General features: G+C 39.0%; 1 protein-coding gene across 1 annotated transcript in view; it reads right to left on the bottom strand.

The window, feature by feature from the left end:
- The window catches only part of LOC128664525 (beta-1,3-galactosyl-O-glycosyl-glycoprotein beta-1,6-N-acetylglucosaminyltransferase 3-like), an 88,578-nt gene that overhangs the window by 30,003 nt on the left and 41,443 nt on the right, over positions 1 to 17,132 (bottom strand). The window contains exon 2 of the mRNA XM_053719345.1: positions 973 to 1,029. Within this exon, the coding sequence (XP_053575320.1) occupies positions 973 to 1,029 (57 nt within the window). The remainder of the gene's footprint in view (positions 1 to 972; positions 1,030 to 17,132) is intronic.

Genomic DNA, 17,132 nt, shown 5'->3' with positions numbered 1-17,132 from the left:
AGTTCCTGTGTGTTTTAAAATTCGCATGCCTATTGAAGTCAATGGCGGTTCGCCCGGTTCGCCCTTTCGCAAACACTTGCGGAAGTTTGCGTCCGCTGTTCGCGAACGGAAAATTTTAAGTTCGCGACATCACTACTGCCAAGTACCAGTCTCCAGTTCCAGCTTCCTAGCTCTGCAGAGGGTATCTGCCACATAACAGTATCCAGCTAATGTACTCAAACTTTGCAGTGGGTGTCCACCCATGCTTCTGTATCCTGTTCCAGTCTTCGGCCTGAAGTGGGCATTTTAGTGTTCTGGTAACTTGATTAAGAAGATCTTTTGGGCTTGCTTTTTTAAAATAAGCTAGATATATTAAAGATGGAGTATATGGTCTGATTAAGAGACTTTTGTGTGGTTGATGTACTGATGTTATAGTGGGCTCTAAGTAAGCTGGGCGACAACAAAAAAGGCACCTTGCAAGATAGCCATCTGGCATTATTAACTTGTGGGAAGTCTGCATTCTGTATAAATTGGAAGTTTGACCTTTTCAAGAGCATGATACTTTTTTTTTCCACCTTTCCTCAAATCAAAGCAGAAGTATTAAAAATGAAATATAGGACTTAACTAAGAAACTTTGATGTGTTTTTTTGTGAATTCATTTTTACTTAAAAGAGTCATCCAAATATTAAACTAAAAAGGGGAAGGAAGAGGAGAAGAGAGAAGGGAAAAAAAAAAGAAAAATCACTTTTTTATTGTTTTCCACTAGGTGTGCTCAAAATAACTTTTCTTTTTTTACTAAATACGTGCAATAATTTTTTATTTTTGTTTCCTCAATCTCATGAAGGGTGCTTAATAGTATATTTTTTTTCTCTCACTAGGTGTGCCTAATTGCATGTGCAATATATGTCTTTTTATGAGATGTGTTCAACTATTTGATCTATCACAAGGTTAACAGCTGAAAGGTTGTTGCGGTGTGTTGGAGTGTCCCCTCACCTTTTTACCTCTCTTTTCTTGCTTAGCAACATGTGGATACATTTGTTGCGATAACTCCTAAAACAAAAACTGTAAAAATGGTTACTAAAAATAAAAATCAAGAGAGGAAGAGTAGTAATAGTACTAAAGCAGGATAGGAAGGTGTAATATAAGTTAATTCACTTGCAGCAGAGCATGTAGAACTATTAAAAGAATTTAGTGCTATAGTCACTCCGAAGTTTTATCATTTACAAAGCAGTCTTGATCATATAACTCAAGCAATGAAGCAAATCTCTAGTTGTATGGCTTTAGTTGAACAAAGAATTTCAGACTCAAACCCTGATGATCGAAATTGCTATGAGGCGGCAAGATATTATAATGGATCCGCCGCTATGTCGAGAGAGCCTGTTGGAATATTCCAAACTCTCGACATAGCAGCATTGCTCAGAGGCATTTACTATACACCCCATTGGTCGGCAATACTAGCTTAGAAGCACCCAGCATCACTGGCCATATACCCACCGCTATCATCTAACTATGAACCCCTATGCCACCATATACCCACCGCTATCATCTAACTATTAACCCCTATGCCACCATATATCCACCACTATTGTCTAACTTTTAACCCCTATGCCACCATATATAATATATATATATATTATCTATCTATTAACACCTATGCCGCCCTATATACACAAAGCTATCATCTAATTATTAACCTCTATGCCCATATATACCCATCACTATCATCTAACTATTAACCCCTTTGCCGCCATATACCCAGGTCCCACCACTATCATCTAACTATTAACCCCTATGCCATCATATACCCCAAACGCAAACTAGCCTATCACCTAACCCCCCTCTAAACTAAACCCCCAAGATAGAAATATAAAAAAACGAAACTGCCAAACCCCAAACAAAATCTAACCCTTCTCTACCTAACACCTAACCCCCCTCTAAACTTAACCTAAGTTATAAATATAACACTCCACTACATGGCCCATAAAATAAAACACCCACCAAAACAAACAAAAAACTAAATCCTAACACTAAAATAAATTAAAATAGCACTTAAGTGCCTAAAGTGAATTTAGCTCTTTTGTAAAAAAAAAAAAAAAAATAACAACCCCCCCGTACATTAAAGAAACCCCCACCCCCAAAATAACAAAATCTTACTTTCAAAAACCTAGGCTAGAAAATAAAATGTAAAATAACAAACCCTATTCTTACAAATAAAAAACCCACTTTATAAGTGTAACTCAGTGATGGGGAATCCGGCTGCTCTTGATCTGACGTTGGGCACTCTTCTTCCAGGGTATAGGTACAGGGGGACCATCTTCGCATCAGTGGAGGCTGTTTTCGGTGACCTCTTCCACTGCCTCCGCTATGAAAACTTCTTGAAAGCTGGGGCCCACTTTATCCAGGCTCAAGGCGCCGGGTCTTAGGCATTAATCAACTAGCCACCCACCATACCTGTATAGGGTTGATTAGGTGATTAATGATGGTTGCCATTTATTAGGCCTTAATTAACTAACCACTCCTCATACCTGTATGAGGGTTGATTAGATAATTAATTATGGTTACCATTTATTACTTAGGCCATAATCAACTAATCCCCCTTCATAGCTGTATGGGGGTTGATTAGGTGATTAGGTTAGGGTAACTAATAGTGCATTTATCTACAGTAATTTTTTTAACTATGCATTCTTATGTCTGATGCATATTCATTTAACTATTGTATATACATTAATATGTATTTATTTTTTCTTCTTGTTCTTTTATTTTAAAGATAAAAATATATTTTAAAATGTTTATTCATGTTACAAAAGTCATTAGTTTTACAAATGTTTTATTACATAACAGACATGCAGTAATGTAATACTATAATTATAATACAACTGTCTTTTATAACATAAATATCTATTTTAAAAATATATTTACATTTAAAATAATAAATGCATCAAGCAAGAATATATACATTTGAATTTATATATCCATTACTTAAACTAATATGCATTATACAAGACCATGCATTTTATATCAAAGATTGTAGATATGCCAGTATTTTAGTATGTTGTCAGCAATTTAATGAAGCACCTAGGGATACCACTTGTTTGTGGGTGCTACCTTTTGGGAGGAATGGGGGACCAGATTTGAAGTGTCCACCATTTTCCCGGAAGGTAACATTATTATTATTTTAACGCATCTCTGTGACACATTATTTAAACATTGATGATAACATTAGCAACATAGCTTCATAGTTATAATGGGGAGGTTTATTATTTATAATATAGTTTATTATAGTGAGTTATTATTTGACAGTAGGCAGTTAGCCGAGTGTTCCAGGGGAGTGTAGTTTAGACATTACGTCAGTGATTAGCAGCAGCACCGCTGTTAGGGGTTGCGGGGAGTAAAAATATGATCCACAGGCAATAATTAAGACAGTGTTTAAGATGAATATACAAGGTGCTTGCAACTTTGAACATAGCAATAAATAAGGTAATTGAGTGCTTCCGTGTAAAAAAAAAATCTAAAGGTCTGTTCTCTGCCTTTAGATATTTTTTTCTTTTACACAGAAACACTCAATTACTTCATTTATTGCTATGTTCAAGGCTCTACCATTACAGTAATGACTGCTAATTCACTGATATAATGAGCGAGGACAAGTCTTTGCAACACATTTTACATAGAATACACTGGCTTTGCATCGTTATGAAACCTTAGCATATGTTACAGAAGCAGTGTATTAAAAAAACTGGTTAACTGTCCCTTTTAAAAGCACAAATCCGATGACTACCTTTTATATTTTCATGTATTGGTGAACCAGAGAGTTGTGTAGAGTCTGAATACAAATGTGGGGTGACTTTACATTGCGGTCTATGGGAACTATGTGTTCCCAGTAAATATACAGTATATGTATATGCTTAAATACATATACACATATTAAATACATATACACATATACACATATTAACACATAAAAATAAATGTATATCAGCAATATACATATATATTTACAATGTCGCTGAGCTACTTACCCCCTGCGCTGCGCTAGTTCTCATGTCGTGTCTGACGACATGAGAACAAGGCTCTCATTGGAGCGTTTAGAAGAGTGCTCTCATGAGCGCAATGCTTCCTAGCAATGCGAACGATAGGTCGCATTTGCATTGCACTCAACTTGTAATACCAGTGCATACTAAAGCAATATTTAGCTCTCCACTTGTAATCTGGCCCTTAATGAGCCAATGACAGCTAGATCCTAATACTGCATTGCTGCTGCTGAGAATATATATGCTTTTTAACAAAGGATAACAAAAGAACAAAGTACATTTAATAATATAATATATTTTAATTTAAAATTGACTTTAAAATTACCTTTATCTGAATCATTCAAGTTTAATTTTGACAGTCATGTCCCTGTTTCAGTTACACCTGTAATATCTCCAACATCTTTTTTTTCCCCTACATTTAGCTTAAGTAAATGCATGAAAACTTATCAGAAACTGACTGTTTATTGGATTTTTGCAAATCTACATGCAAGCAGCAAACATGCAATGAGTGCAAAGAGATGCCATCTAATGATTTTGTTCTGATGCTGATTTTAATAATATATTTTCCACCCTTACAATTAACACTTTTTATATGAGTGAGTAATTTTAATATTACATTTACTTTTTTAATGGGGTGTGGTATGTTATATAATGTGTACCTTTTTCCTAAAAAAAAACCCAAAAAACGAACTATTAGAGTACACTGGTTTAAATGGGCGGAGCCATCTGAGGGGTGGGGCTTAAATAAAGGATTGTGGTCTAGTGCCCCACCATCTTCAAAAGTCACCAGCTGACACTAAAGGGGTTAATGTATAATGAATGTTCAAGAATCAAATACCTGATCTAATTATCAACATGGCTTAGATATTATAAGAAATAGCTCTGTTTAGGAGTCCTTCAGTGACTTAGCATGTATTCTGTGCCAAAAAAAGGCTAGATTACAAGTGATGTGCTAACTGTTGCACGCAAGTGAGAAGGGGTTAATCACAGCTCTTTGCGTGCATCAGAAGTAGCGTGCGTATTACAAGTTGAAAGTAAACATGTTCGCTTGAGTGCAATTTAATTTAACGCACGTCTTCAGAGCTCTGGATAACTGTTACGCGACAAAAAAAGTTCCACAAAAGCACATTTGTCTAATAAAAATATAAAAAAAATTGCATTTAAAAGTTATAAGGGCTCAAAGATATGACGTCTCAGGTGTTAGAGCAAAAAAAAAAAAAAAAAAAAAAAAATATATATATATATATATATATATATATATGTATCCTATATAATAAAAGGCCAAGTGTGTTTGTCCAAAGCTGTCATGCGCAGTAGAGACAGCACAAGGACAAACACACCTGGCCTTTGAGTCCCTAGCTGATCTGCGGCAGAAGTGGGCGTGGCCGGGCGTGAGTGGGGGAGTGGCCGTCGTGAAGGGGGCGTGAATGTCCGTGAGGGGCATGGCCGGCGTGAAGGGGGCGTGGCCGGACACGGTCGCACGATAGAGGGGAGAGAGATAGAGATAGAGGGAAGAGAGATAGAGAAATACAGAGGGGGGAGAGATAGAGAGGAGAGAGATAGAGAGGGGGGAGAGAGAGGGGGGAGAGAGAGGAGAGAGAGGGGGGAGAGAGAGAGAGGGGAGAGAGAGAGGGGGAGAGAGAGAGAGAGGGAGGGAGAGAGAGAGAGAGAGAGAGAGAGAGAGGGGGGGGGAAGAGAGAGGGGGGAGAGAGAGAGGGGGAGAGAGAGAGAGAGGGGGGGAGAGGGGGGGAGAGAGAGAGGGGGAGAGAGAGGGGGGAGAGAGGGGGGGGAGAGAGCGCACAAAAGAGGGGGGGAGAGAGAGCACAAAAGAGAGGGGGATAGAGAGCGCAAAAAAGAGGGGGGAGAGAGATCAAAAGAGATGGGGGGAGAGAGAGCGCAAAACAGAGGGGGAAGAGAGAGCGCAAAAGATGGGGGAGAGAGAGAGCACAAAAGATGGGGGAGAGAGAAAGCGCAAAAGAGGGGGGAGAGAGCGCAAAAGAGAGGGGGGAGAGAGAGCGCAAAAGAGAGGGGGAAGAGAGAGCGCAAAAGTGAGGAGGGGAGAGAGAGTGCAAAAGAGAGGGGGGGAGAGAGCGCAAAAGAGAGGGGAGAGATAGAGAGCACAAAAGAGAGGGGGAGAGAGCGCAAAAGAGAGGGGGAAGAGAGTGCAAAAGAGAGAGGAGAGAGGGGGGAGAGAGCGCAAAAGAGATGGGGGAGAGAGAGAGCGCAAAAGGGATGGGGGAGACAGAGAGCTCAAAAGAGAGGGGAGAGAGAACGCAAAAGAGAGGGGGAGAGCGAGAGCGCAAAAGATAGGGGGGAGAAAGAGAGCGCAAAGAGAGGGGGGAGAGAGAGCGCAAAAGAGAGGGGGAGAGAGAGCGCAAAAGAGAGGGGGGAGAGAGAGAGAGCAAAAGAGAGTGGAGAGAGAGAGCACAAAAGAGAGGGGGAAAAAGAGAGTGCAAAAGAGAGGGGGAGAGAGAGAGCGTAAAAGAGAGTGGGGGGAGAAAGCTCAAAAGAAAGGGGGAGAGAGAGAGCAAAAGAAAGGGGGGGAGAGAGAGAGCAAAAGAGAGGGGGAGGGAGAGAGCGCAAGGTGTGGGACCGCTGTACTGCAAAAAATGGCCCGTGTGAACGGGCTTTAGGACTAGTATATATATATATATATATATATATATATAGAGCATAATTATATATTCAGCTGACACAGCCTTTTGCAGCAGCTGAATTTTAAAGTATCTTGCCACAGTCTTAAAGAAAATTCACAGACCCACTCACTTCAGCTGACACAGCCTTTTGCAACAGCTGAATTTTAAAGTATCTTGCCACAGTCTTAAAGAAAATTCACAGACCCACTCACTTCAGCTGACACAGCCTTTTGCAACAGCTGAATTTTAAAGTATCTTGCCACAGTCTTAAAGAAAATTCACAGACCCACTCACTTCAGCTGACACAGCCTTTTGCAACAGCTGAATTTTAAAGTATATTGCCACAGTCTTAAAGAAAATTCACAGACTCACTCACTTCAGCTGATACAGCCTTTTGCAACAGCTGAATTTTAAAGTATCTTGCTACAGTCTTAAAGAAAATTCACAGACCCACTCACTTCAGCTGACACAGCCTTTTGCAAGAGCTGAATTTTAAAGTATCTTGCCACAGTCTTAAAGAAAATTCACAGACCCACTCACTTCAGCTGACACAGCCTTTTGCAACAGGTAGCCTCTGGAAGATAATTCTCATTATATTTCTACCCTGTTATTACTAATGTGTGTGTTGTAATATGTATTGGCTATTCTTTTTACTCTTTATTTCAAATGCATATTGGAGCACATTGATGGACCATATATCTTGCTTGTTTAATGGTTTTATTTTCCTCAATGGATGCCTCTCTTATCTCTTTAATTTGTGAACTTTCCCTGTGTTTTTTTGCCTGTATGACCCCTAGCTCCAATGTCTACCCCCTCCTTTAACTTTTTCTCTCTCTCCCCCAGCTGAATTTTAAAGTATCTTGCCACAGTCTTAAAGAAAATTCACAGACCCACTCACTTCAGCTGACACAGCCTTTTGCAACAGGTAGCCCCTGGAAGATAGGTTCTCTCCCATCCCACCCCATCTCATTTATAGATAGTCTCCCACACAACTTTCAATCTCCTAAACTGACAGCTGCAAACACTGATCAGCACATCCTTCCATTCACTTAACCCTTTAGAATACATACCCTCTCTCCCTACAAATAACTATATATCTCACATCAAAATATATATATATATATATTCTTATTATATTGTACTATTTTTGTTTTAGTTTCATCTACACACCTCATAGCACTAACATGAATCCAAATATGACCATACTGATATTCATGACAACCCTTCTCTCACTCCAATTTTGTTCACATCATTACCGCCATAAGCACACACCTCAAACTGAAAAACAAATTATCATACACCATGGCCTGCTCTGTTGCTGTAACTTATCTGCTGAGTGCTGGTGGAGAGTTATAAAAAATAACCCTCCTACCCCCACCTCACAAAAGTATAAAGTATCCCATTCACTAATATGGCCAAAGAAAAACTATGTCCAAATTCCTATTCCTTATGTTATTTGCCCTTGCAAATGATGTAGAGTCTAACCCTGGTCCCCCAGCAAATTCCATTCCTAGCCTTCCAGCTAAAAAAGGCCTCTCTTTTGTGCACTGTAATATCCGCAGCTTACTACCAAAAATCGATGCACTGCAAGCTTGGTGTTTGCAATATAAACCCAAAATCATTGTGATCTCTGAATCGTGGCTAACTGCAAAAATACCTGACTCTGCCATTGCAATATATGGGTATTCATGCCATAGAAATGACAGAGCAAAGAGAGGAGGCTGCATTGTAATCTATGTTGACAATTCCACAAAATTCACCCCCATACAAAAATCTAGCTCTCCTGCCACCTTTGATTTCCTTTCGGGCAAAATTGAGATCCCGTGCAGTAAATCAATCATTGTTGCAGGAATCTACCGCCCACCTAGCTCCCCTGTGCATTCCATTTCGGAAATAGCACATCTCCTTAGTGAATCCATAGCTCAAAACCCAAAAAGTGAAATTTTGGTTTTTGGAGATTTTAATATTGATTGGCTGAATCCAAAAAATAATAGTTGTCGCTCGCTGTTTAAATCTTTGCAGCTAACGCAATTAATCTCCTCCCCAACTCGCATAAACATCAAAAGCCATAATCATACCCTGCTCGACTGGATTCTCTCCACTTCTCCCGACAGAATCCAGGAGGCAGGTGTTCTCCCTAACAATTTCAGTGACCACTGCTTAGTGTACTGCGTGCGCAAAATAAAGGCAAATAAATCCTCTCCCAAGGTTAAAATCACCATGTCCTTCAAAAAATGTAATATTCAATCATTTCTAAATGATATCAAGAACCTCCCCTGGCACAGATTAAACCTAATCCCAGATCTAGACTCTGCCGTTGAATTTTTTTAGGCTGAACTCCTACAAGTTTGGAATTTACATGCCCCGCTGCGTAAGGTGAGAGTAAAAGGAGCACACTTGAACTGGATCACAGCTGACCTCATTCAAATGTACCAATTTCGGGATTCATTGTGGTCAAAGTTCAAGCATACTGGCTCTATGAACGATCACTGTGTATATAGACAATGGCAAAATATATGCACTAAACAAACAAAATTGGCCAAGGCCCAATATTTCTGTGAAAATCTGAACAATAACATATCTAACCCTAGAAATTTTTGGAAACTCATAAATAACTCACAAAATCCACCAATCCACTCCCAACCCTCCACTATCAAAGTGGATAACCAAAACCTGCAACTCCCCTTAGAAGTAGCAAATGCCTTTAACAATTATTTTGTTGGATGCTCCACCACCCTAATTGACAAACTAATTAATGGCACGCATCCTGAAACTACAAATGTGGATCAGGCCCCACTAAAACAGCAAAGACCCAATATAGAGAAGTTCAATTTTAGACCTGTACCCATCAATGTCGTTAAGAAACACCTTAATAATCTAAAAATGAGAAACCAGTCTGGACCTGATCAAATCCCAGCAATGCTGTTGAAGCTCAGTGCGCCGGCAATTGCTAAGCCTGTCACAACCATAATTAATGAATCCTTGATGTCTGGATATATACCCAAACTCTGGAAAACTGCAAGAGTAGTGCCTATTCATAAAAGTGGGGAGTTAACCTTGGTTTCTAACTATCGCCCTATATCATTGCTCCCAGTATTATCAAAAATCTTAGAAAAATGCGTCCATACACAATTATGTGAGTATTACCAACTTTCTAACTATCTGACCCCTGATCAATCAGGTTTTCGACCGAATCACTCCACTACAACTGCCCTCCTAAAAGTTTGCAAAGACATCCAAACTGGCATGGAACAAGGAGACCTAACTGGAGCTATTTTCCTTGATTTCGCAAAGGCTTTTGACACAGTGGACCATGACATACTACTGCTAAAACTAAAAAACTCTGGTATTGCTGATCATCCATTAACCTGGTTTAGATCATATGTATCGGATCGATCACAATATGTCTCTGTTTCTAACAGTGACTCCCTCCATCTCCCAGTCACGTGTGGTGTTCCCCAAGGTTCCATTCTCGGCCCCCTACTATTCAAATTATTTATAAATGATCTGCCTAATGTCTGCAAATCTTCAACTGTACACATGTACGCAGACGACACAGTAATCTATGCAAACAAATCTGATCTGCCACAGCTTGAAGCAGTGCTCCAAGACCAGTACACAGAGGTAGAAAAGTGGATCTCAAAAAACAAATTCTTCCTAAACACTGACAAAACTGTCACAATGATCTTTGGAACGGGTCCTAAATTACACAAATTACAAAATTCCCACCTACGCATCAAAACAAAATCCAATTGCACTCTTACTGCAGTCCACTCTTTCAAATACTTGGGTATGTTGTTAGACCCTAATCTATCTTTTGGCCCCCACATAGAAAAACTTGCATCAAAACTTTATCCAAAACTAGGTGCCCTGTACAGAAACAAATCTTGCCTCAGCCCTACAGTAAAGGAAAAGATTGTACAGCAAATGCTGATGCCTATCATGGATTATGGGGACGTAGTATATGCACCTGCACCGCAAACTCACCTTAATAAACTTAATACATTGTATAACTCGTTCTGCCGCTTTGTGCTACAATGTAACTACAGGACCCACCATTGTGACATGCTAAAAGAACTAAACTGGCTGTCGCTGGAATCCAGACGCACCCTCCATCTTTCCTGTCTTGTGTTTAAGAGCCGTTCATGGAAGCTCCCATCCTGCCTGAGCAGAATGCTCTCTCCAGCTATTCCCACCTCCTATAATCTCCGATCCAGTACAAACACATTATTTAGCTTGCCTCAATACAAAAAGAAAGCAGCTCGATCCTCCTTTTCCTACAGAGCACCACAGTTATGGAATGACCTCCCGCACACTTCAAACCTTCTCCAAGCCTAATATCCTTTAAGAGATCCCTCTCTACATATCTCAAAACAGAATGCACCTGTCATGGTTGATTATATATTTCCTACCTGTTCTATGTAAAATGTTTGCATATATTGTGTATTATTATTGTTTTTTAATTTTATTGTACCCTACAGTATCAATGCAATGTTTTGTGGACCCAGGACATACTTGAAAACGAGAGAAATCTCAATGTATCCTTCCTGGTAAAATATTTTATAAATAAATAAATATATATATATATATATATATATATATATATATATATATATATATATATATATATATAGATAGATATAGATAGATATAGATATAGATATATATATATACACACACATTGATAGATAGATAGATAGATAGATAGATAGATAGATAGATAGATAGATAGATGATAGATAGATAGATAGATAGATAGATAGATAGATATTTTACCAAAAAACATCCAATATATATATATATATATATATATATATATATATATATATATATATATATATATATGTATTTATGATCAAATAGAACATGTTCTGCTTTGTGAAGAACATTGGAATGTGAAATATTAATATTTCATGTCAGATTAGTGCACTTGGTTTAAAGCGATCGGATTTGTGTGCTAGTAATAGTGTTAGGTTTTTTTCCACTTTTCGCATTCCATTGAAGTCTATGGGGGAAATACGTTAACTTACGATATTTGTGTCAGTTTTCCGTTTGTGCAAAAAACTCATAATTTAGTATTGCAACATAGTACTATAAATATATTTCCCTGACCTATTTGTTATAGTAGCAAGTTGAATTGGCAATTACCCAGTTTATGTGTTTTTAATCAATACTTTTTCAAGACCCATGTTTTTTTAATTAATAAATCTTTGTTTTTATAAAATGTAATAATAAAGAATATATTTTAATAATTACAGTATATTGTATAATTACTGCACACTAACATGACATCATTTAAGGGACAGTAAAGTCAAAATTAAACGTTCATGATTCAGATAGAGCATGTGCTTTTAAAAAACTTTCCAATTTATTTCTGTTTTTAAATTTGCTATGTTCTCTTGGTATCTTTTATTAAAGAGTAAAACTAGGTATGCTCATAAGAGCTCAGGAGTGTGCACGTGTCTTGCAGTGTTTTGCAACATTGTATAACAAAGCTGCAAATAATTTTACCTAGAGAACAAAGCAAATTTGATAACAGAAGTAAATTGGAAAGTTTTTAAGATTGCCTGCTCTATGCGAAACCTGAAAGTTTAATTTTACTTTACTGTACCTTTATGAGAGAAAGTATAACTTTACAGTTGTTTCTACACTATGGGTAAACTAAGTCATTTTGTTATTGCCCAACCCAAATTTATTCCCTGTGAGAAATGTTAACTGGGGAATAACACAGCATAATAATATTGAAGGTGCAGTCCCTTCAATTCTAATTTAAAGGGACAGTCTACACCAGAATTGTTATTGTTTTTAAATATAGATAATCCCTTTATTACCCATTCCCCAGTTTTGCATAACCAACACAGTTATATTAATATACTTTTACCTCTGTGATTTTCTTGTATCTAAGCCTCTGCAAACTGCCCCTTTATTTCAGTTCTTTTGACAGACTTGCAGTTTAGCCAATCAGTGCTGGCTCCCAGGTAACTTCACGTGCATGAGCATAGTGTTATCTATATGAAACACATGAACTAACACCCTCTAGTGGTGAAAAACTGTTAAAATGCATTCTGAAAAGAGGTGGCCTTCATGGTCTAAGCAATTAGCATATGAACCTCCTAGGTTAAGCTTTCAACTAAGAATACCAAGAGAACAAAGCAAAATTGGTGATAAAAAGTAAATTGGAAAATTGTTTAAAATTACATGCCCTAACTGAATCATGAAAGTTTATTTTGGACTAGACAGTCCCTTTAAGTATTTAGTTTTAATATTTTTTAATCATTAATCAAGATAGTATTATAAACAACATCCATAACTATATGTGACAAGGAGCATTCTTATTACATAATATTTAAAAAGGTCCTCACTAAAAACAATGATGGATTGAGATTAAATGTATTCAAATATGCCTAGGAAGGAAACTTATAAATTAGTACAATAACTCATGTGCCTTGCACTCTGATGCAGATAATGACTACTGACAGGCACCACTTAGTCCACACTCTAGTGTCCTCTTCCTGCTGTAAACAAAGTAGTCCTTCATTATCCCCAAACCAAGGAATATTTCTCCATTGTCTTTTTAAATGGCATTATATTCTAAACTAATTAGAAAACAAATTAAATAAACACAATTAAATACAGACTTCACATTAAGCTGTGGGTGTGGCAGAAACATATTCATGCCAAGTGCCATAAACTATTTGCTTTGTGTGTATATTCTGTCCAGTATCTTTTTGTGTATTCTGCACAGTATCTATGTGTATGTTTGTGTCTTGTCCGGTATCTGTGTGTTTTCTGCCAAGCATGTGTGTATCCTGCCTAGTATCCCTGTGTGTGTGTGTATCCTGCCTAGTATGTGTATGTGTATCCTGCCCAGTATGTGAATGTGTGTGTGTGTGTATGTATGTGTATGTATCCTGCCCAGTAAATGAATGTGTGTGTATGTGTGTGTATCCTGCCTAGGATGTGTGTGTGTGTATATATGTGTGTATACTGCCCAGTATGTGTATGTGTGTGTATCCTGCCTAGTGTCTGTGTGTGTGTGTATCCTGCCTAGTGTGTGTGTGTGTGTGTGTGTGTATCCTGCCTAGTGTGTGTGTGTGTGTGTGTGTATCCTGCCTAGTGTGTGTGTGTGTGTATCCTGGCGAGTGTGTGTGTGTGTGTGTATATCCTGCCTAGTATGTGTGTGTGTGTATGTGTGTGTGTATCCTGCCTAGTATGTGTGTGTGTATCCTGTCTAGTATCCCTGTGTGTGTGTGTGTGTATATATGTGTATATACCCGTGACATCAGAACTAGGATTAGAGAACATCTGTCTACCATCAATATAGGTAAGTCCTCCTCACCTATAGTTCAACATTTTGTTACCATACATGGGAAGAATGTTTCTAGCTTTAAATGGTTAGCCATTGATAAGGTGACCCCCCCCCCCAGACAGGGTTGGGATAGACAGAAACTCTTAGAAAGACATGAAATGTTATGGATTTTCAAACTTTCTACTAAGATCCCGCTAGGCCTTAATGCATATATGATCTTATTAATTATTGGGAATAAACAGATGGATATTGCAATACACTTTTGTATTTATTGTTAGATTCCAGGTTTAAGTGTTTCATCTTAATATAAAGCATAGGGCCAGCTAACCGGCCTACAACTTCGTTCTATATATGTTTTTATCTTATCTAGATATCAAAGTTTTTGATATTGAAATTGTATACATTATTTGTTTGCTTTACCTATGTATTTATTGTATGACTATACACTATTTGTAAACATCGTTCTTGGCTACACATTTACCCATGCACTAGGGGATCTTTGATCCATATGGTTTCTCAAACATCCAGATACATTATTACATTACTGTATGTCCCATTTTCCATACAAGCCCTGATGATTGCTTCTTACAACACTTTGTCATCTATTGCATCACACTAGAGCTTGTAACACTTTTTTGCAGTCTATCATAATTTAATGTATCTTTTTGTATATTGTTGCAGTATATTTAGTTACCTGTGGCATCAGCAGACATATATATGTCATATGATTATATAGATTATATTTACTATATCCATGCCCCGGTAACACTATAATAGTCCTACCGCATAAGAGTGATTGCGCTATTTTTGGGACTGTACACATATGTTTTTCTCAACCATGATATTGATTGTATTTTTCTAGGAATTTTGTATATACTGTGAATTGTATTGTATAATATAGAATTATGTTATGCATTGTGTTCTTCAATGAACACTGCACATATTGTGCTTACCTGTTTTTGATTAGACATTAGCACTCACAGATGCACGGCTATTGGCTGGACCAATCTATGGTTCTATCCAATAAGGGTACACCCTTTCTAAACTAGCACTGAATGTACTCTTTTATCAGTAGTGATTACGGCTCACGCCAAAACGCGTATACTGTTTTTCACCCGGGTATCTGATTCTATATATTTTCCCTCTATGGAGCAAGTATTTTAAAGATGGAAAATAAAGATTGAACTTTTTAACTCAATATTGTTGCTACCGTTTCTTGTTTTTGGATTGTATATGTGTGTGTATTCTGCCTAGTATCCCCATGTGTGTGTATCCTTCCCAGTATGTGTGTGTGTATATATGTGTGTGTATCCTGCCTACTATCCCATGTGTGTGTATCCTGCCCAGTATGTGTGTGTGTGTGTGTGTGTGTATATGTGTGCGTATTCTGTCTAGTATCCGTGTGTGTGTGTGTGTGACCTGCCCAGTATGTGTGTATCCTGCCTAGTATCCTTGTGTGTGTGAATGTGTCCTGCCCAATATGTGTATGTGTGTTTGTTTCCTGCTTAGTATCCCTGTGTGTGTGTGTGTATCATGTCCATTATTTCACTGTGTGTGTGTATCTTGCCCAGTACATGTATGTGTGTGTAGCCTGTCCAGTATCCCTGTGTTTGTGTATCCTGTCCAGTATCTGTAACTATGTGTTTCCTGCCCAATATCCCTCTGTGTGCATGTGTTGGTGTCCTGTCCAGTGTGTGTGTGTGTGTATCCTGCCCCAGTATATGCATGTGTGTCATGCCCAGTATACATCTGTGTGTGTGTATCATGCCAATATATCTGTGCGTGTCCTGCAAAGTACCTTTCTGTTTAAGTATATCCTGCTCAGTGTCTGTTTGTTTTTATATCCTGCCCAGTATCGCTGTATAAATGTGTGTATCCTGTCCAGTATCTACGTGTGTGTTCTGCCCATTATCCATCAGTGTTTGTGTCGTGCCCATTATCCATCTGTGTTTGTGTCATGCCCAGTATCCATCTGTGTCTGTGTGTATTGTGCCAATGTATCTGTGTGTGTCCTGCAAAGTACATTTGTGTGTAAGTATATCTTGCTCTGTGTTATTGTGTATGTTTCTATCCTGCCCAGTATCACTGTGTAAATGTGTGATTCCTGTCCAGTATCTGTGTGTGTGTGTGTGTGTCATGACCCAGTATCCATCTGTGTTTGTGTTCTGCCTAGTATCCATCTGTGTCTGTGTAATGCCCAGTATCTCTGGCTGTGTGTGTGTCCTGCCCACTATCACTGTGTGTATGTCCTGCCCAGTACCTCTGTGTGTGTGTCCTTCCCAGTTCCTCAGTGTGCTTGATCCCTGCTGAGTATCTCTCAGAGTGTGTGTGTGTGTGTGTGTGTGTGTGTGTTTCCTACCCCAGTATATGTGCATGTGTGTCCTGCCCAGTATCACTGTGTGTGTGTGTGTATCCTGCCAATGTGTATGTGTGTCCTGCCCAGTATCTGTGTATGCATGCTGCACAAGAGTTCTGGGTATGTGTATGTATCCTGCCTAGTATCCGTGTGTTTGTGTGTGTCCTGACCATTATCTGTGTGTTTGTGTGTGTGTCCTGCCCAGTATCTGTGTGTGCATCCTGTTTAGTTTATGTGCGTGTGTCCTGCCCAGTACCTCTGGGTTTGTGTGTGCCCTGCCCAGTACCCCTGGGTGTGTGTATGCCTGCCCAGTACCCGTGGTATTGTAGGTGTCCTGCCCAGTACCTCTGGGTTTATGTGTGCCCTGCCCAGTACCCCTGCGTATGTGTGTTCCCTGCTCAGTACCTCTGGTTCTGTGTGTGCCCTGCCCAGTACCTCTGGGTGTGTATGCCCTGCCCAGTACCAGTGGGATCCTAGGTGTCCTACCCAGTACCTCTGAATTTGTGCGTGCACTTTCCAGGACCTCTGGGTTTGTGTATGCCTGACCAGTACCTGTGGGATTGTAGGTGTCCTGCCCAGTACCTCTGGGTTTGTGTGTGCCCTGCCCAGTACCCCTGGGTGTGTGTATGTCCTACTCAGTACCTCTGAGATTGTAGGTGTCCTACCCAGTACCTCTGGGGTTGTGCATGTCCTGCCTAGTACCTCTGAGTGTTCGTGGGTGTTCTACCCAGTACCTCTGGTTAGGTGTGTCTTGTCCAATACCTCTGTGTGTGTCTGGCCCAGTATATGTGTGTGTGTGAGATTCATAGAATGTGTGATGGATT

This window comes from Bombina bombina, chromosome 6, assembly GCF_027579735.1.
Source record: "Bombina bombina isolate aBomBom1 chromosome 6, aBomBom1.pri, whole genome shotgun sequence".
Taxonomy (NCBI): domain Eukaryota; kingdom Metazoa; phylum Chordata; class Amphibia; order Anura; family Bombinatoridae; genus Bombina; species Bombina bombina.
Note: the sequence above shows the minus strand (reverse complement) of the source record. Positions and strands in the feature narration are given on the sequence as shown.